The 21,743-nt window shown below is 39.8% G+C and overlaps 1 protein-coding gene across 3 annotated transcripts; it reads left to right on the forward strand.

The window, feature by feature from the left end:
* The first annotated feature begins 51 nt into the window (after nt 1-51).
* GTF2H3 (general transcription factor IIH subunit 3) lies at nt 52-21,177 on the forward strand. 3 transcript variants are annotated; one of them, XM_081540480.1, is made up of 13 exons: nt 52-122; nt 3,653-3,732; nt 7,578-7,684; nt 8,115-8,281; nt 11,428-11,490; nt 12,746-12,783; nt 12,932-12,960; nt 15,390-15,464; nt 16,661-16,714; nt 18,635-18,703; nt 19,104-19,239; nt 19,501-19,537; nt 19,630-21,177. In XM_081540480.1, exons 6-13 carry the CDS (start codon nt 12,765-12,767, stop codon nt 19,697-19,699), a joined length of 489 nt encoding a protein of 162 aa, XP_081396606.1. In that variant the 5' UTR covers nt 52-122; nt 3,653-3,732; nt 7,578-7,684; nt 8,115-8,281; nt 11,428-11,490; nt 12,746-12,764; the 3' UTR covers nt 19,700-21,177. The 3 variants fall into 3 exon arrangements, with proteins under 3 accessions (XP_081396606.1, XP_081396605.1, XP_081396607.1); XM_081540479.1 differs by having other exon boundaries at nt 12,754-12,783; XM_081540481.1 differs by lacking the exons at nt 52-122; nt 15,390-15,464; nt 16,661-16,714 and having other exon boundaries at nt 3,646-3,732; nt 12,754-12,783.
* Nucleotides 21,178-21,743: the final 566 nt, after the last annotated feature.

Raw genomic sequence — 21,743 nt, forward strand, 5'->3', positions numbered from 1 at the left:
GAGCCACGCCGTCTCTTACGTCACTCGGCGGCGCCGGAAGTCGGGGTTCGTACACTCCGTTAGGGCTGCTTGCTTGCAAGGGGCTGTTCGCCGAGGGACTCTGGTCGCGATGGCCTCAGACGGTGAGGGCCGCGCCGGCGGGAGCCGGACCCCGGGACTAAGCAGACTTTGCCCGGCGATGACCTACCAAATGGACTGTATTTGGGGGGCTGGGTGGAGCCTGTTTGGTCTTTAAAGGAGTAGCAAATGTATTCATTCGTTCATTCATTCAGTAAATATTTTTGGAGCGCCTCTGTGTGACAGGCGTTATTTCATGCCCTGGGAGATACATAGAGAACATGACATACTAGCGGAGGTTACAGTCTAGTGAGCGAGACAGACAGTAGGCAAGTAAGTAAAAATAATTTCGAAGGGTGACAAGAGCTGTGACGACAGTATAAAGTGATGATGGTGTCGATTGCGATTCGGGGATGATCCAGGAGGAGCTGCTTTCGATATGGATCCAGGGAAGACTAGTGATACTCAGACGAAGACTTGAGTGACTTTATAAAGGCTCTGTGAAGGCCTTGTGACAAATTGAGCCAATACATTGCAGTGAGAAGACGGAAAGGAGACACCTGCGGGTTGAGGAGGGTGGAGACTTGCGTTCATTAATAAACTACCAGTTACGAAGCTTGATGTCTTAAAGGGAGAAAAAAGAGGCCAGGGTGGTGGGAGCAGGGTGGGATAGAGGGATGAGATCCGAGAGCTAGCTAGCCAGGTGCAGGTCCCTTGTGGGACCGGATCTCTGTTTCAAGTGTAATACAAGCCGTTTTAGGGCTCCTAGCAGCAGCAGCAGCAGCAAGGAAGTATTACTGATATACGATTTATTTATTTATTTTTTTGCGAAGTCTTAGTTCCCTGACCAGGGATCCAGCCCATGTCCTCTTGCAATGGAAGCATTGAATCCTAACCACTGGACTGGCAGGGAATTCCCTGATTTACTGTCTTAAAAGATTACTTTGACTGCTGTGTGGGAAATGGACTGTGGAGAGGAAGAATAGAAATAGATCCTTTCAGGGGTGGTAACAATTGTCCATGCATCATTTATCTGTTTTAATATCACAACTCTGTGAGGGAGGCAGATCTGGTATGGCCCCTGTCTACAAATAAGGGGGTAGAGACCCAAAGAAAGAAATCCACAGGGACATTCCATGTGTATGGATTCACACCTCTCCTGACAGGCAACGCTTTGTTTTTCTCAGGCTTGATAGTAGCAAGGAATGTATGGCTCTGAGAATTGGGGAGTGGGACCTGATGGAGATATAAGGCCAAAGGCTTTTGGGCAGAGGAATGAGGGCTTGTGGGAGAGACAGTTATTAAGTGGCTCTTCTGTGCTAAACACTTTGTTCTGTGATTTACACAACATTCCTCATTCTCTAAGAAGTCCACGATTTAGAGGACTGAGTGGGGAAGAGAGATGAGAAGCACAGCTAAGTGTAAAATGAGGTCGTGAGTACTGTCATCAGAAGAGGGACAGCACTGTGGGTGGTCAAAAGGAGGCAATAGGGCATTGAAAAGCCACAGTGTTTATTTCAATTTTTTTGTTGGAGTATAATTGCTTTACAATGTTGTGTTAGTTTCTGCTGTACAACAGCATAAAGTGAATCAGCTATATGTATACATATATCTCCTCCTTCGTGGATCTCCCTCCCTCCCACCCCCAACCCCCCATCTAGGTCATCACAGAGCACTGAGTTGAGCTCCCTGTGCTATACAGCAGCTTCCCACTAGCTACCTGTTTTACGAATGGTAGTGCATATATGTCAGTCCTAATCTCCCAATTCATCCCCCCCAAGTGTGTCCACATGTCCCTTCTCTATGTCTGTGTGTCTGTTCTTGCCCTGCAAGTAGGTTCATCTGTGTCATTTTTAGCCACAGTCTTTAGAGTCAAGCAGATTTATCTTCAGAGTTGGGTGTTAGCTTTGCTACTTGTTAGCAGGCCATGTGACTTAGAGCAAGTTACTTTCTCTTGAGAAATAGGAATGCCATATTTCATCTAATCTAAGACAATATGATTATGAAATGTGCTTTCATTTTATCTAATATATCACTAAGAGAGAAAATGTGATCAGTCATAATGGTAAGATAACATCCTGAGTTCAGCAACTGTCAAATGTAAAAAAGAAAAAGGAGGGAGTACATCTTATAATTGGTGAAAGATAGCTTCCCTGTGTCTCATTGGTAAAGAACCCACCTGCCAATGCAGGAGACATGGGTTCAATCTCTGGGTCAGGAAGATCTGGAGAAGGGATTGGCTACCCACTCCAGTGTTCTTGCCGGGAGTATCCCATGGACAGAGGAGCCTAGCAGCCTACAGCCCATGGGGGTCACACAAGAATCGGACACAACTGAGCGACTCAACAACAACAAGCGAAAGATGACATTAAGTCCCTTTCTGAGCTGTCAGCAATGGGACAGGAAGATAGGATTACATGTGCTAGGTTTGACACAGAAAGGCTGACATTTCCTCTCTTCTGAGATGAGGGAGCCAGGACCTGTTGGAAGACCTGGGGAGGACTTTTGGATAAGGAGGTAGCAAGGTTTGGGACCTTGGAGAGTAAATAGGATATGGGTATGTAAGCAAGGCATTGCTGCTTTCTGCTATTAAGTGAGCATCCTGGGTTTTTCATAGCAATGTATGCTTACTGGTTCACATGTCTGTCACCTCAGAATATAGTCTCCCTGAGGGCTTGGATCCAGTATCCCCAACACCTAACACTGGTACTTCAGTGTAAGTGTTTGTTGAATTAATTAATGTGTTAGCCTGTTTTGTTGTGTCTTTCACTTTGTAGAGAGTAGCCTAATTTTTTTCACAATAAAGTCTTTACACAGCCATTGCTTTTCACTCTGGTTTTTACCTTTTGAAGATTGATTACTAATTATAATTAGCCTTTCTGGAAGGTGATTTGATGGACCTGGAGCCAAACTGATTCTGCGTCTCGCTTTAAATCTCTCCCCACCCACCCCTACCCCATGCCTGAAATTCTACTAGCGATTCTTAGTACTGGTTCATCAGTGCCTTCTGTCCTTGACCAGACATCTGTAATGCATGTATCTTTGGGTTCATAAAATATTTATTGAGCATCCACCCCATGCTAGGCATTGTATTTAGAGCAGAGGACAAACAGTGACAAAAGAGACAAAAATCCCACCGCACGATGTTCATAGTCTACTGCAGGGGTCCCCAACCTCCAAGACCTAATGCCTGATGATCTGAGGTGTAGCTAATGTAACAATAATAGAAATAAAGTGAACAGTAAATGTAGCGCTCTTGAGTCATCCTGGAATGAACAATCACCCCCCTACACACACAACTTGTGGAAAAAATTGTCTTCCATGAAACCCGTCCCTGGTGCCAAAAAGGCTGGAGGCTACAATTTCAGTGCATGAGAGGTATAAATGTGCAGAAGGCAAGCAAGAGCTCACTAAGGGCCTCCAGAGTTTTAAGTCTTTAAAAGAACTTGATCTTGTGTTGCTTTCATGATTGTAGCTTATATACATAGAAAGGCATGTAGTGGTTGGTGCTTGCTTTGGATTTAATTTACAAATTGGAAATGTTAGCTTTGTTTCACTTTTATGAGGCTAATTTTTTTTTTGTTAATATTTTCAGAAGATGAATTGAATCTTCTAGTTATCATAGTTGATACCAACCCTATATGGTGGGGAAAGCAAGCATTAAAGGAGTCTCAGGTAAGGCTGCTTGGGAAGGCTTTTGGATAGTTCTGATTTGACTGAGTATACATGTATATTGCTTTTTTATTAAGGTATAATTTCATACCATAAAATTCACCCATTATAATGTATAATTCAGAGGTTTTTAGTAAAAATCACAGTAAAGTTGTATAACCACCCCTACCACAATTCCATTTGAGAAAACTTCTATTTCCAGAAGGTTCCCTCGTGCTTGTTTGCAGTCAGTCACTGCTTCTATGCCCTAGCTGTTATTGTTGTTTAGTCAGTAAGTCGTGCCCAACTCTTTGCGACCCCATGGACTATAGCCCACCAGGCTCCTCTGTCTTTGGAATTTCTCGGGCAAGAATGCTGGTGTGGGTTGCCATTTCTTTCTTCAGAGGATCTTCATGACCCAGGGATTGAACCCACATCTCCTGCATTGCAGGTGGATTCTTTACCACTGAGCCACCTAGGAAGCCCTCCCCCCAGTTGTAGGCAACCACTTGTCTGGTTTCTGTCTCTCTGTTGCTTTTTCTGGACATTTCGTATATTGATTCCATATAATATGTAGTCTTTTTTTTTTTTTTTTTAATACTTTCTAGTTTGAAATAGTTATGGAATCACAGGAAATTATAGAAACTGGTACAGAGAGGTCTGTGTGCTCTGGCTACAGCTTCCCCCAGTAGTAACATCTTCTGTAACTGCAGTACAAAGAGCAAAACCAGGACATTGACATCAGTACCATCTCCAGGCCTTATTCAGATAACAGCAGTTTTGCATGCACCTGTGTGTGTATGTTGGAGAAGGCAATGGCACCCCACTCTAGTACTCTTGCCTGGAAAATCCCATGGACGGAGGAGCCTGGTGGGCTGCAGTCCATGGGGTCACTGAGTTGGACATGACTGAGTGACTTCACTTTCACTTTTCACTTTCATGCATTGGAGAAGGAAATGGCAACCCACTCCAATATTCTTGCCTGGAGAATCCCAGGGACGGGGGAGCCTGGTGGGCTGCCGTCTGTGGGGTCACACAGAGTCGGACACGACTGAAGAGACTTAGCAGCAGCAGTGTGTGTATGTTTAGTTTTTGCAGTAAGACTGTAAGCACATGTAAGATTTGTGTAACTGCCACCACAGTCAAGACACAGAGCTGTTCTATGCCAAGGAGCTCCCGGGTGGTCCCTCTTATGATTGTTGCGACTTTCTAGTCCCTGGTACTAATCTACTAATATGTTCTCCAGATCTCTAATTTTGTTACACAAATAGATCCTATAGTATGTAGCTTTTGAGGGTAGCTTTTTCCTCTTATTATCTTTTAAGAGAACTTGGGACTAGGCTGTTTTATTTATTTAATTAATTTGTTTATTTTGGCCATGACCCAGAGCATGTGGGATCTCAATTCCCCAGCCAGGGATCAAACCCATGCCCCCTGCAGTGGAAGTGTGGAGTCTTTAACTACTGGCCTGCTAGGGCAATTCCTGTCCTTTTTTAAAAAATTAATTAATTTCATTGATTTTTTATTTTTGGCTCTGCTGGGCCTTGTGCTGCATGCGGGCTCTCTCTAGTTTTGGTGAGCGGGGCCTACTCTCTAGTTGTGGTGTGTGGGCTTGTCTTACTGCGGAATGCCAGCTTTAGGGTGCACAGGCTTCAGTAGTTGCAGCCCGCAGGCTCAGTAGTTGTGGCACACTTGCTTAGTTGCTCTATGGCATTTGGAATCTTCCTGGACCAGGGATTGAACCCATGTCCCCTGCATTGGCAGATGGATTCTTAACCACTGGACCACCAGGGAAGTGTCCTGTCATTTTGATTATAGTCATTCTAGGGTAGGTGGTAGTACCTCATTGTGGTTTTAATTTGCATTTCCCTAATGACTAATGATGTTGAGTCTTTTGTTCATAAGCTTATTAGCTATCTGTATATTTTCTTTTGATGAAATTCATATAAAAATGTTATGTCTAATTTTTAAATTCTTAAATTGGACATGTTCTTAATTAAATTCTTAAATTGGACATGTTCTCACCATTAAGAACAAGTTATCTACTTAATAAAGTACAGAACTTTATCAAGTTGATGTACGATGAGCTGAACATATTGAAAGTGTTATGTTTTCACGTATGTATGCATTTATGAAATTATCACCACAATAAAAATAATCAAATATAGATCCATGGGAGTTCCCTAACGGTCCAGTGGTTAGGACTCAGTGCTTTCACTGCTGTGGCCTGGCTTTAGTCCCTGTTTGGGGCACTAAGATCCTGTAAGCCGATCAACATATCCAAAAGAAAAAAACAAAACAAAAACACACAAATTCATCACTCCCAGAGTTTCTTCATGTTCCTTTGAATTTCTCTCGCCCGTCTCTCTCCCTGTTCCCTCCCAGAGGTAGCCACTTATCTGCATAGTATCACTATAGATTAGTTTGCATTTTTAAGGTGTGTATATACCTGGAATCAAACAGTATATAGTTGGTTTTTTGTTATTGGGTTTTTTCTTGTTTGGTCTATTGGTCTGTTGTTTTTACTCAGCATAGTTACTTTGACATTTGTCCATGTTGCTACATGGATCAATAGTTCATTTCTTGTTATTGCTGAGTAGAATTCCGTGTGTGGCTCAACCAGCATATCATTATGTATTATCATACTCTCCAGGAAGACTGTCTTATTTTGAACTCTCATCAGTGGTGTATGAGGATTCCTTTTTTTTTTTTTTGGTACTAACACAAGATGCTCTGTTTCCTTATTTTATCTTTTGCCAGTATGATGTACCAAAAATTCTCTCACCTTCTTTTAGTATATTTAATGGCCCTTTGTATTTCTCCTTTGTATTTTTCTTTTGGGGAATTGCCCATTTTCCTCTTTGGGTGTTCCTTTTTTTTTTTTTTTTAAGAGATTGAGTGAGTGAAATTTATCAGTTTTGTCTTTTGCTTAAAGTATTTCTTTCTTTAGTAATATTAATACTTGTCAGAATGTAAATTCCATGAAAGAAGGGGTCTTTACATGGCACATAATAGGTTCTCAGCATATTTAGTGAATGAATTAATTGAAAGATTTTACAATTACCAATTTAATCAGTATATATTATTTATTCTATGTGTAACAATAGTTTGCTAGTAATTTTATCATAGAAGGTGTGACATGTTTACTATTCCCTGAATGTTATATAAAAAACATTTGTGGAATATTGTACTGATGAGGAAGTAGTCTCATACGTAAGATTAGAAAACTATAGTTTCTTTTTCAGATTTGATTATCCATATTTTTGCTATGAATACATTTATTTATGAACAAATAAGTTGTATTGATTAACAGTATAACAGCTGGAACAATAACAGTGAAAACGAATGTCTTTGCATGTCATTTCTTGTGTTGGTTGGAATTTTTGTCTTTCTTGAGTTTATATTTCAAATTGGACAGTTTTGATTATCGGGGAGGATGAAATTGTACCTGGTATACAATTCTGTATGGGAGGAGAAAGACAGGACGATTCTCAATAACTAGTATTAGTAAAGATTGATTCTACTGACTAAATTTTATTTAGGTCAACTGGAGCGCATATCAATCATCATGTTTGTAAAAAATGAACATATCTCTTCCCGCTTCCCCAGTTCCATCCCAGCCCCCGATAGCAGCTCTTCCTGCATTTCGCGCTCTTCCATGAGACCTGACCTGCCATGTGTTGTTTTTCTAAGCAAATCAGAAATGGGCAAGTCTTTGCTGTTCAGAATTAGAAAACTATACCTTTCCAATGTTTTGCTTATGATCTTGAGGAAGGGAACTCCATAGCAAATGTTTAGCATGAATAATGATCTGACATAGTGGTTTTGGGTAGCTGATTTAGATTCTTTTGTCTTCTGTATTTCAACAGTTTACTCTCTCAAAATGCATTGATGCCGTGATGGTGCTGGGAAATTCTCATTTGTTCATGAATCGTTCCAACAAACTCGCAGTGATAGCAAGTCACATTCAGGAAAGGTATGACCTTTATGATTACTCTTCCTGCTCAGTGCTTAAGGACCCTGAGATGAGATATTACTGGGGTAGATAAATATACCTCAAATAATAAACTAGTAGGAAATTAGAATTTGGTAGGAATTCTCTTCAGTTGTCATCTGAAGGATGAAAACCACCGTAAAGCGTTTCAAGAGACTGTAACCGAGTACCTTCTTTATTTCTCTCATTTTTTAAGAAAACAGTGGAATCATCAAAACATTCCATGGTGGTAGACTCATGTTTGCCAATTTGCCTGTTTTATACAATTTGTAAAACTGAAGTTTATGATGGAATCTTGAGAATTTGGAATTGGTGTGTTTTTGTTATCTCTGCTGAATTTTATTTTGATGTTTAGTGAGGGCACTGAGTCCCGGTGTAACTAGGGGGTTTTTTGTTTGTTTTTCTATTTCAGTCGATTCTTATACCCTGGAAAGAATGGCAGACTTGGAGACTTCTTTGGAGACCCAGGAAACCCTTCTTGTGAGTTTACTCCCTCAGGAAGTAAAGATGGAAAATATGAGTTGTTGACAGCAGCAAATGAAGTTATCACTGAAGAGATCAAAGATCTAATGACCAAAGGTAATTCCTTTCAGCTTTTTTTCCTTCCATTATTTCTATTTGCAGATGGAGTTGAATGTGGAAGTCCTTGAGGTTTTGAGTCCAAAAGTTTGAGATTCTTGATATTATCTACTTAATTTTCTCTCTCTCTCTTTTTTTTATTAAATCATGCCCACAAAAGCCTGTGTGATACTTGCCCGACCACTACAGCATGGACACTGTTCACCAGCCTCCACTTGAAACACTCTAGTGTCTAAAGAAAGCCTGTTTTGACCCACTTTTTCCTCTTTCTCAGGCCATTCTTTCTTCCATTTTTGAATTTTCCTTCATCTTGTTTCTTCATTTTTTAAAAATATTGATTTTATTTATTTATTTTCAGCCGTGCTGGGTCTTTGTCACTGCACTCAGGCTTTTCTCTAGTTGCAGTGAGCAGGCTTCTCATCGTGGTGGCTTCTCTTGTTGTGGAACACAGGTCTAGGTCTAGGGCCCGTGGGCTTCAGTAGTTGTGGTACACGGACTTAGTTGCCCTGAGGCGTGTGGAATCTTCCCAGACCTGGGATTGAACCAGTGTCCCCTGCATTGGCAGGCAGATTCCTATCAGGGAAGTCTATCATCTTATTTCTTTAAAAACTGTATTTTTTTTTTTTTTTTATTCTGCATGGTGTTTTTCTTCCTCTGTATGTTCTCATCCAACCTTCCCATTAATTATCATTTGTGTATGAACACTTCCCAATCTTTGTCTCTAATCCATCCTTTCTTTCAAACTGCAGATGTCTCCACTTAAGTGTCCCTCAGCCTCATTAATAAGCCCCATACCAGTTTCATTTTCTTTCCCCTCAGTTACACCACAACTTCCATTTCTGTCACCCCCATCCACCTGCTTTTCCAAAAGCTTTCATTTTGACTGCTTCCTGCTAAACCAACATCTAATCATTTATGAAATCCAATTAATTTAGTCTCAGAAGTACCTCCAAAGTCTGACCCCTTATTACCTGCCATCTAGCTCAACCTTGGGACTGCTGACATCTTGGGTAGGGGAATTCTTTGTTGTGGGGGGTTTCTTGTGCTTTGGAGGATAAGGGTTAGTTGCTCAGTCATGTCCCACTCTTCGTGCCTCCATGGACTGTAGCCCCCCAGGCTCCTCTTGTTCATGGAATTCTCCAGGCAAGAATACTGAAGCAGGTTGCCATTCCCTTCTCCAGGGGATCTTCCCAACCCAGGGATTGAACGCAGGTCTCCTGCATTGCAGGCAGATTCTTTACCATCTTAGCCACCAGGGAAGCCCTTTGGAGGATACTTACTTAGCAGCATCCCTGGCCTCAACCAACTGGATGCTAAAATATCCCCCAGCTGGGGCTTCCCAGGTGGCGCAATTGTTAAAGAATCTGCCTTGTAATGCAAGAGACGAAAGAGACATGGGTTCGAAACCTGGGTCAGGAAGATCCCCTGGAGAAGGAGATGGCAACCCACTCCAGTATTCTTGCCTGGGAAATCCCATGAGCAGAGGAGCCTGGTGGGCTCTAGTCCATGGGGTCGCAAAGAGTCGGACATGACCGAGCACGCATGCAGGTCCAAACCGAATGACCTTCTTGGGGCACAGTTGCCGTGGTTGAGAGCCTTTGCTCTGGATCATTGTAACAGCTTCTTACTTACTCCTGTCTCTCCCCGTTCAAGTCCTTCCACTCAGTCCTCTAGAGTTATCATTCTAAAAATCAGAGTTAGTATTCCTCAAAGACTTGCTAATTCCCTATTGCCTGCAGGCAGTGGTTTTAAAATGTCTCCTTTGTCCAAATCACTGGTAGGGAAAAGGCAACTCTAGAGACAGATTAGTGATTTCTCCTGGGGCAGCGGGGGGAGTAGGAAGGGACTGGGAATGGGCCTAAGTGATCTTTTGGAGTGATGGAAGTGTTCTACAGTTGGATCATGATGATGATTTCAACTCTGGAAATTTACTGGAAATCATTGACTTGTGCACTTGTGTGAATTTTGAGATCTGTCAGTTACACCCCATAACATGAAATACTAGGCGCCACTTCATCATTTCTGATTCAATGGGTCTAGGGAGGGCTCAGGGACTTCCCTGGTGGCTCCCATGGTAAAGAAACTGTCTGTCAATGCAGGAGACTAAGACCCTGGTTCGATCCCTGGATCGGGAAGGTCCCCTGAAGTATGAGATGGCAACTCACTCCAGTATTCTTGCCTGAAGAATTCTGTGGTCAGGGGAGCCTGGTGGGCTACACTCCGTAGGGTTGCAAAGGGTCAGACATGACTGAGCATAGCACAGCACCAGGGAGAGCCCAAGAATTTGTATTTTTCTTGAGTTCCCAGGTGATGTTCCTCCAGTGGGTTCTAGAATCACATTTTGGAAACCACTGGCCTCCGGCGTAAAGGCCCAACTTCTCATTACAGTGTTCCAGGCCTTTCCCGGACTGACCTCCCCGTGGGGCATCACCACTCCTGGACCAGTTGCAAGCCCGGTTCCTACAGGGTGTTAATCTGGACTCCCACCTTGTTGAACTGGATGTTTAGAATTTTGATTTTTATGAGTGATTTTTTTTTTTCCCACTCAAGTCTCCAGATAAGCTGTGAACTTTGTCCCTACCTCCCACAGCCAGGGGAATTTCTCCAGTCCTCTTTTCGCTGGTCCTTCGGGGCAGTGGGAAGGAGGAGGTAATAGGGAAGGCTCAGAGCCTAGCCAAGGACCTCTGTGCAGGCTGCTCTCGGTCACACAGACTTTTGTACCACTCAGATCATTGAGAAACCAGAACCTTCCCCAGTAACACCAGGATACTTTTTAGTATTTATTTTTTTGTAACATAAAATTTACCGTTTTAGCCATTTTTCAGGGTACAGGTTGGTAGCATTAAGTACATTCACATTGTTGGGCAAACATCACCATTATCCATTTCAAGAACGTTTTCATCCTCCCAAACTTAAAACTTTATACCCATTAAACAACCACCCCTCATTCCTCCCCGTTCAGCCCGCAACCACCAGGGTATTTTAAATTGAGAAAATGTTTAACAATTGCTTATCTGTGCTTATAAACCCAGTTTTGAAAATGTTATCTGATTTCCTTCATGAAGATGAATGCTTTGGTTTAAAAATGATTTTGGTTCAAGAAAGTACCTAAAAATTCTCTTTTTAATGTTTTTTGTTATTTACAGGTGACATAGAGGGTCAACACACAGAGACTCTGCTGGCAGGATCCCTTGCCAAAGCTCTTTGCTGTATCCTTGGTGTTTTTTTTTTTTTTTTTAATATTTATTTATTTATTTAATCTTGGTTGTGCTGGGTCTTTGTTGCTGTCTGCGGGCTTTCTCTGGCTGTGGTGAGCGGGGGCTCCTCTGCACTTAGGCGCTCTGGCTTCTCGTTGCCGTGGCTGCTCTTGTTGTGGAGCATGGGCTCTAGGGCGCACAGGCTTCAGTGGTTGCAGCATGTGGGCTCACTAGCTTCAGCTCAAGGGCTCCAGAGTGTAGGCTCATTAGTTGTGGGAGTGTAGGCTCATTAGTTGTGGCCCACGGGCTCAGTTGCTCCCAGCATGTGGGATCTTCCCAGACTAGGGATCAAACCAGTGTCCCTTGCATTGCAAGGTGGATTTTTAACCACTGGACCACCAGGGAAGCCCCTGCTGTATCCTTGGTGTTTTAATCATTCAGAAGTTTGTTTTGTTTTTTCTTTTAATAAAGATCCCTTAACTTGTGATATTTCTTAGAACCGTGGATGCCCACATTACTGGAAGGCATGAGTATTCTAAAGCGGTAGATAATAAAAAAGCTTTAGCATGCTTTTAGGAGAAGCTGTAAGAATGGGAAAACTCTACTTTCTCCAGTATGTCTTGCTCACAATGAATTATTCTTCAGGATGTTTCTCTGTTTGTCATTAGACAGATTAAAACTTTTTTTTCCTTCTCTCATGTTAGAAACAGTGTTTGATTTTAAAAGTTATTTACTGACTCTGGAACTTATTAAATGAGTAGCTGGCTTTCCCCAGGAGAATGAGTTACTTTGCCCACCTTTATAAGCATGTTGATAATCTATGTTTGTGTGACTTTTTTTTTCAGTCTTATGTAATTTAATTTGTTTTGTACAGTATCGAGTGATCCCTCCATCCCCAGACGGATTGGGGGTGTCTGATTGTCTGTGTATGGTTTACAAATTTGTCATCTAATTTGGTTGGCGTATTGATTTACTTGTGCCAGTATTCAAATGTAGGACATGATAGATAGCCGCAGAACAATCAAATCTATTAATTTTAGTTTTCTGGGAGAACGATCATATTTTGGTCAGGTTACAAAGCCCACTTGATTGCAGAGTCAGTAACTGGAAGCTCCCAATCTCTTTCATGTGTTTATTGTGAGTCATGGAGCTTTTCCTTTTTTTCAGGTAGGTGGATACTAAATTTATTTAACTCTGATTTGAATTTATTTCTTCTGTTTACTGTTATTATTTATGAAACAGCATTTTTAAATTCCTTAATGCTAAGAAAATAAGACATTCATAGAATGAACAAGGAAGTTAAAGGTAAGAGCCTGCAATCTTCTATGAGACTGTAATTCTTATTTTACTACTATAACTTTGAGGGACTGTTTTAAAATTGGTAAGAAAACTTTATATATAATATGTTCAGTGAGATTCAGTTGTAATGTAATCTGCTTTTATCTCTTTATAGATAATCAGGAAATGAAATCAAGGATATTGGTAAGATTAAAAGAAATCTGTGCTATTTTTTATACCAGCCAGAGCCAGTTAGAAAACAGACTGAGAAATAAGACCTGTTTATAATAGAAGCAATAAATATTAAGATTCTAGAGTTAATTAACAAGTAATGTGTAAAGTTGATTATGATGAAAAACTGAAATTCTGAGGGACATAAAAGTATTGAATAAACAGAGCCATATTTTTTCTTTTTTAATTTTTTCAGTTATTTTTATTGACGTACAGTTGATCTACAGTATTATATAGTTACAGGTATATAATATAGTGATTCACAGTTTTTTAAAGGTTATATTCCATTTATAGTTATTAAAGTATTGACTATATTTCTCATGTTGTGTAATATATCCTTGTAGCTTTTTTTGTCTGTAATATTTTGTACCTCTTAAATCTCTACAACTGTATTGCCCGTCTCCTCTTCCCTCTTCCCCACTGGTAACCCCTAGTTTGTGGAGAGCCATATTTTATTCTTGAATGTCAGTTTGTCCAAGATTAAACTGTAAGTTCAGTGCAACCTCAGAATATTAATCAGATTTTTTTTTTTTTTCCTGGCAGAGTGGGGGGATTTAAGAAAGTCAAGAGTTTATCTAAAAGAATAAATCAGTGGGAATAGCCAGGAGCTTTCTGAGAGGAAATAGTAAGTAGGCACTTGCTCCAGTCGACTTAAAGAAAAACACACAACATTACTGTTGTGAGTTTAAGTTTTATTCAGGGTTTTACTGAGCATTATGGCCCAGGAGACAGCCCCTCAGCTGTGAAGAAACTGCCCCAAAGAGGTAGAGGAGAGACCAGTTTATGTGGGGGTTTTTTTGGCTAGGAAATTCACACAGTCAAGCATACATCTTGGTAAAAGATGACTGCTAATCACAAAGAAGAGATATCTCAAGATAGTGATTTTAGTGCTTTTCTATTTTTTTCAGTTCTTGCCTACAAAGAGGCAAGAATCTGGGGTTGTTGAAATTCTTCCTGAGACACCCATCTGACTGTCTAAGGGCCTGTTTATCCAAAGTACTGAGTGCCTCATCCTTTCATCCTGGACTCCTTTCAGGGTGTGTGGTTGATGGGCAGCTGCAGTGGGTTCCCACTTAACCCTTGCAGAACTGGGTGGTGAGCAGTACTCTTGGTTCTTCTTTAGTCACACTCCTTTAGGCATTCAAACACATTATAAAGCTACAGTAACAGTGTGGTTCTGGTACAGTAGTAGGCAAACAGATAATGGGTACATAGTGGGGTTTGACACAAGATAAATGAAACACTTCAAATGCGTGGGAAGGAAATGGATTATTCAGTAAAAGATACTGGGATAGTTGGTTGGCTGTTGGGAGGAACACAAAGCTAGATCTTACTGCTTCCGCCTAAGCACATTCTAGTAATGATCAAACGTCAATGTAAAAATTTGAGTCGTAAAAGTGCTGGAAGAAAATACGTGTTTATCATCTTCAGTTGGTGAGTATCTTGCTAAGCATGATGTGAAACTTTAAAAGGAAGCTTAAGACCTCAAAAAAATAAAACCCCCAAAACAAGGATGGGAAAAGAAAAAAATCTATTAGGAAAAAGTGTTTTCAACATAACTACATGACCATCTATGGGGTCGCCCAGAGTCGGACACGACTGAAGCGACTTAGCAGCAGCAGCAGCACATGACAGGATTAATATTTCTAAAATAAAAAAGAGCTTTTGTAAGTTGATTTTTAAAAGTCAGGGTTGACTCCAAAGAAACAGGTGGGAAACATGAGCAGTCTGCAGAAGAGGAAATGCAAATGACCAGGCAGTGTTTGGAAATACGGCAGCCCTACTAGTGGTTCTTCTCTTGGGTTGCCCATGAGAGGATAAATAAATACAGCTTTTCTGGAAGGCAGGTTGGTAATATGTATCAAAATGAAATGTGCAGACACTTTAGTAATCTCACTGGTTACCTTAGGAGCTAATCAGTTGTGCAAAGGGTAGATGGGAGTGTCCATCAGAGCATTGTCTAAAATTGAGGTTTGAAAAAACACAAACAACTGAGATGTGGAAACTACTTAAATGTCTTCTGTAGGTAATTGGTTAAATAGTCAAAATCTAGAAACTTAGCATGAAGGATGATATACATCCATATTTATTGACACAAGGTTGTTTCCCCCAGATATTAGGGACTGAAAAACCAGGTTGCAGAATATTAGGGTATCATCCTGGGTGTGTGTGTGTCTGTGTCTCTGTTGGATGTGAATGTATACACATGTCCACATAGATGCTCTTTAGAAACCGTTAACAAGGATTATCTCTTGAATGATAGGATTTGGGGGAGATTTTTAATAACTACAAAAATAAATTGGAAAGATGATACTGACTGTAGTTTGTTGTATACTGTGATGACATTTGAGTAAGAGTACTAGAATGTGGCCGAAAGGTATTAACATGCATATGATTTTTAGGTGATTAAGGCTGCAGAAGACAGTGCATTGCAGTATATGAACTTCATGAATGTCATCTTTGCAGCACAGAAGCAGGTGAATTGAGAGCCTTCTTTTTAAAGAATATTGGTTTCATAATGAAGGAATTAATTTTACTGTTTGAATGGCCTGCTTAAAGAAATAGTCTGACTGAATACTTACTAAGGGATTGGGAATCTGGAATCCATGTTTTGTACTAGTCATTTTTCTATTTTGAGTCCTGCACCCTTGAGAATCTAGTGGATCCTCAGAAAAATATGCACTCAAACTCACTTTTGTTTATAGTTACATGGTTTAACTACATATATAGTTACAACCCTGTTTAGCCCATCCTTAGACTTCAGGCTAAGAATCCTGAGTTTTATAACAGTTTGCTGCATGTGTTGCCTCAATTTCTTTGTCTCTCTGCTTTAGGGAGGTTTTAGGTGGCTCAGTGGTAAAGAACCCTCCTGCCAGTGCAGAGATGCGGGTTCAATCCCTGGGTCAGGAACATCCCCAGGAGAAGGAAATGGCAACCAACTCCAATATTCTTGCCTGGGAAATCTTACGGACAGAGGAACCTGGTGGGCTGCAGTCCATGGGGTCGCAAAAGAGTTGGACACAACTTAGCAACTAAACAACAACAATAAATATTTGATATTTTTACTTTGCAAATAACTGACGTGTTCAGATGAGTTATCATTAATACATTTTCTTCTTTGACATGTTGAAAAAAAACTTTCTTAAAACTTTAGTTTAAAAAAAAACAGCACTTCAGTTTTGGGACATCTGTGGTGGTCCAGTGGTTAGGACTCCCTGCTTCCATGGCACGGGGTATGGGTCTGATACCTGGTCAGGAGACTAAGATCCTGCGTGCTGTGGTGGTATAGCCAAAAAACTTGAAAAAAAACAAGCTTCCGTTTTAACCTAAAATGCTGCTATAGTCACATTAACCTAAAATGCTGCTATAGTCACCTATATAATATTTTCCGTCTTGGAGTGGCAGCTTGATATAGTGAAAAGGCCATGGACTTTGGGGACAGGCAGATTGGGGGTGACAGCATTGTTTCCCCTTGGCTCTGTGACTACCACCAGCCAAGGCCTGGGTGTTTCAGTGTAAAATGCAAATCAGATATCTATCTTGCAGTGTAACCACGCATATTAAATGAGCCGTTTTAAGAATAGAGTCTGGCATATAGTAGATTCTATATAGTAGACTACTATAAGGTAGTCCTCATTATTCCTGTTAATATTTTTTGAAATGTCCATTTCAGAATATTTTGATCGATGCCTGCGTGTTAGACTCCGATTCAGGACTCCTCCAACAGGTATATTTTAAATGAATGCTTGGTGGTGGTTACAAAAGCATGGTGTGTTCTGTTACCTGTGGTAAATGCCTCTCACCCACCACTCTTCACACAGCTTTAGGGATTATCCCTTATGATGCTTTAGATTAGAGCACCAGCATCTTTCTGGTTCCTTTGAAATTTTTATTTATATTCTACATAATGATTTGATTGACTTTGTAAAAGTATTATAATTCACACATTAAAATGAATTCAAACAGCACAGAAAAGTATTTTTAAAAAGAGTAAAAAACAGAAAAGAAAAATCTGTTCAAATCCTTTTATCCCGAGGTTATTGTTAATGTTAGGTGACCAGCATGATCGCTCTATACATACAGATGGAAAAATAGATCACTAAGCAGAGAATTTTATAAAGATAGAATCCAGATCTGTGCTGTCCTTAATGGTAGCCATATGACTATTGAGCTCTTGAAATGAATCTGATCTGAATTGAGAAGTACATGAGTATACAGACTGAATTTCAAAGACTTAGGATGAAAAACAGAATGTATAATATCTCGTTAATGATTCTTATACTGGTTACATGTTAAAATGATAATGCTTTGAATATATTGAGTTATATAAAAGATGCTACTAAAACTTTATCTCTTCATTGTTCCTGTTTTATGTGGCTGGAAAATTAAAAATTACATGTGTTGCTCATATTATGTTTCTCTTGGACAGCACTGTTAGATGTTACTTTTAATCAAAACATGAAAATGAGTTTTACTTTAACCAAAAAGGAAAAAAAAATACTGGAAATAAGACTGAAGACAATGCTAAACTTTTGATAAATGTTTTTTGACCACAAGGAACATTATTTCCTAAAAGATCAGTTAAAGCATAAAATTGCAGAAAACTTTGAGTTTAGGTTACTGCTGGGGATTGAGTGGGGAAGAGGGATACAACCAGAAAGCACACCAGCCTCAAAAGTTCTAGGATTGTCCTGTTTCTTAAGCTTGATGGTAGGTGCATGGTGTCTATTAGAATGTGAAGTGGTACAGCCTCTTTGGAAAACGATCTGAAACTTCCTCAGAAACTTAAGCATAGAATTACCAGTTGAGTCTGCAATTCCATTCTTAGATATTTATTCAATGAAAACGTGTCCACACAAAATACTGTCCATGAATATTCACAGCTGTGCTATTCTTAATAACCCGGAAGTGCAAACAACTCAAATGCCCATCAACGGACAAATGGATATACAAACTGTGGTCTATCCATGTGGTGGAATATTATTTGGTCATAAAAAAGAATGAAGTACTGATACATGCTACAATATGAATGTACCTTGAAAACCTTATCCTAAGTGAAAGAAGCCAGTCATAAAAGGACATAGCTTGTTTGATTCTATTGATGCAAAGTGTCCAGAATAGGCAAGTCCGTGGAGACATAAAGCAGATTGGTGGTTGCCAGGGGAAAGGAGGGATGAAGAATGACTGTTAATGGGGATGTAGGGTGATAAGATGTTCTACAACCAGATAGCGGGGACAGTTGCACAGCTCTATGAATATTCTAAAAATTAGTAAATCGTACACGTTAAAAGGATAGGTTTTATAGTGTGTGAATTACATCTCAAATTGTTAACTGAAAAATATAATCAGAGTGAATAAGCATGGCCAGAATAAAAATTTACCTACCATCAGCAAACAAACAGGAAAAAGGACATGTAGTGGCTTATAACTGCAGGCTTCAAAGGGTGAAAGGGCGTGGACCAAGGGGAAGACACAAGCTATTTGAACATCTGGAGGGGTGGCTACAAGATTCCAGTCCTTCCTCCCTCTGGGAAGAGATGCCCTTTTAATTTGCTGTGTCATAGACCTGAAGAGTTGGTGGTAAGAATGACCTCCATCTGTAAAAGCTAGTGCTCGTGTGGTAGTGAGTCCTTTGTGTGTCTTACAGGCTTGTGACATCACAGGGGGACTGTACTTGAAGGTGCCTCAGATGCCTTCCCTTCTGCAGTATCTACTGGTAAGGAAACGTCAACAGTGAACCTAATGCCTTGAGTCAAGCGAGACCCGTGTTTCCTGGGGAATGAATGGGAACAAGATGGCTGATGCCTAGTAACTGGAACAAAGGAACAGAGGGGTGACCTAGGGAACTCCAGCTTCCAGTAGTCTTTGGACCCTGTAGGCTCTATGCAGAATGTTGTATGACTGTTTACAGCACAGTGCCTGTGTGTGGAGGTGCTCAGTAATTGCAGAATGAAAAATACACATTTCTCAACAGACATTCAAGGGAAACCCAGTTTAGTATTCTCAGTGTTTACTGGCTGATGTCTAATATCTGTATCTTGGCTTCTGGTTGTTTTCCCCCATGTTTTAAATAAAAATTTCTTGTTCATTTTTGTTTGTTTGTTTGTTTTATATAGTGGGTTTTTCTTCCCGATCAAGATCAGAGGTCTCAGTTAATCCTCCCTCCCCCAGTTCATGTTGACTACCGGGCTGCTTGCTTCTGTCATCGGAATCTCATTGAAATTGGCTATGTCTGTTCTGTGTGCTTGTCAAGTAAGTTCGTGTATTGAGTTTTTCTTTTTTACGTCTTTTTTTGGTGGGGGCCGGGGAGCACTGTGTGGCATGTGGAACCTTAGCTAACTGACCAGGGATTGAATGCATGCCCCCTGCAGTGGAAGTGGAGTCTTAACCGTTGGACCACCAAGGAAGTCCTTATACTTAGTTTTTCTATGTTGGAGGGGAGTGTGCAGAAAATACCTTCAACTGTGTTGCTTCTAAATCATCCTGGTGTTTTTTTTTGGTTTCAATTTACAGTATTCTGCAATTTCAGCCCGATCTGTACCACATGCGAGTAAGTATCTTTGGGGTTGTGTGGCTGGCTCCCACTCTACAGAGATTTAGAGCACTAAGAAGTGTTTTATTTTTTTCTGTGCATTATTTCAGGACAGCCTTTAAGATTTCTCTGCCTCCTGTACTAAAGGCCAAGAAAAAGAAACTGAAAATGTCCTCATGATAATAAAAATCATTTCCCCATCACTTAGAGCTGGTTATAGAAATTATATGGCAGAATCTTTGTTAGGGAGGCTCTGAAAAAAAATAGAGGTGTGTGTAAGATAATGAGCTTTCTTACAGGAAATACTGTGAAACATCATCCTTATCCTGTGCTTCTGGGGGGCTGATTTGAGGGAGTCATTCTATGCAATATACCCTAAAGTCTATTCTGGCTGGGTTTTGTCCAGAAATGGGGGAAGAAAGCACAAAATTTGAGACTTTTTTTAAAAATGAGATGATCATTTGTCAAAGACAGTCTGTCCTGGCTGATGGAAGGTGTCAGAACCTACCCAAGTCTGGGTCCTTACTATGAAATGTACAACATGAAATTTGAACCCAGTTCTGGAAAAAAGTGACTATTTATGGAGTAATGGCATTAATCAAGATAGAACATCTTACTTGAGTCAACACTTAGCTTCGACAGTATTCATGTAAATAAAATCCTTATTTTCTCGATTGAGATTTAGCTCCATATATGACCAGATATTTATTCTTTTGTCTGATAGTACATTTTTGGACAGTTACCCAAATGAGAGTTTGTCACTGAGTATCTCTAAAATCTGATTTTAAACGAGTATGGAAAGCGAGTGCAATAGTCAGAAAGGAACTTTTTCTTCAGAAACACTTGTGTGAAGAGCTTATTTATGAAAGCCAAAGTCTGGGCTCCCAAGGGGAGTTTGTTCGGGAGAATGGATTCTTTCCAGCTAAGTGTTGCCCCACATAGAATTCGTTCCTTTTTTAGAGGAGGGGAAAAGCATTAATACTGGAGAATAGTTCTCTGGAAACTTTGGGCTTAATACTGAAAACTTGTATCAATTCAAAAGAAAAATTATTTGTAATTTCAACAATAAACAACTTATTTTTCTATATAACCTTGAAGTTACTAAAAGTCCTTACAAAAAGTCCTTTTAAATTCCAGCATAGTGTAGAAAGGGTTTTCAAGAATGTTGGCCAGTTTGTTTTTGGAAAGTATACTGACAGAAACCTATATGTGTATACACCATTGTATATATAAATAAGATTTTAATTTTCTCTTGATATCGTCTCAAAAATTGTCTCAAATATTTAAATAATTGGGTATTTGGTTAGATTATTTCAGGTAGGTTTTATATTCTGGATTTACAATTTTGTTAACAGATACACAAAGATTTTGGTGGTCACTGCAAGTATTTGTTAATCTCTGAGTTTAAGAATGTCTTTTTAAAATAATATTTAATATTTCACAGCCTAAGTGTAATGGAGATCACTATTTTTAAGTCTAGAAAATAAAGCATCATATATCTAAAGATGACTAAATTCAAACAAGCTGATAAGGTTTTTGTTACTACTTTTTCATTTGAAATGTTTTATGAACTGGCTTAATTCTGTTTAAATTTTAACTGTTGTGTTTATGGTTTATTTTGTATAAATTTTTATAATAAAATAATTTAAATTTTCATATTTCCCTCAGTTATTGTTTCTTACTGGTTGTTTATTTCATGCTCATTCATCTTCAACTGTGTACTTTTTAACTGGATTTGTTCACATGTCAATTTTTTATTCAACTCTGAAGAACTTTAATTTCAATCTTGCTAAAACTATACACAAAAATATTGTTACAAATACTATACAATTATAGATTGGTATGAAGTTTTTAATAGATTTTTTACACACTGTACATGGATTCTGCCCGTGAATTGGTTTACTGCTCATCTGATAGCTGACAAAATGAGTGAACATTTATTGAGTACTTACTGTACATCAGGCATTAGGCTAAGCTCATTAGGTGTGTTGCCTCATTTCTCACACAACCCTATTTGGGAGGGACTATTACCTCCTTTAAAGATGAGGGGGGAAAATAAAGCTGAGGAAGCCCAAGCTTAGAGAGGTTAAGTGACTTTCCCAAGATCACTTAACATGGAAGGTGAGATTCAGACCAGGCAGTCCAACCTCAGACCCTGCACCTTTGAGTCACCGAGCTATGATAACGCTTGCGATCCTTTGAGGCTACTGACATAAGAAAAATG

The sequence above is a fragment of the Giraffa tippelskirchi genome, chromosome 11 (genome assembly GCF_054371585.1).
Source record: "Giraffa tippelskirchi isolate mGirTip1 chromosome 11, T2T-mGirTip1v1.2.pri, whole genome shotgun sequence".
NCBI lineage: Eukaryota > Metazoa > Chordata > Mammalia > Artiodactyla > Giraffidae > Giraffa > Giraffa tippelskirchi.

Bases quoted from the DNA above. Each gene is read 5' to 3' on its own strand.
- GTF2H3 (XM_081540479.1), top strand. The intron at 3,733-7,577 runs GTAAGGCTGCTT...GTATTTCAACAG, and splicing joins AAGCATTAAAGGAGTCTCAG to TTTACTCTCTCAAAATGCAT. The intron at 15,465-16,660 runs GTGAATTGAGAG...TGTCCATTTCAG, and splicing joins TCTTTGCAGCACAGAAGCAG to AATATTTTGATCGATGCCTG.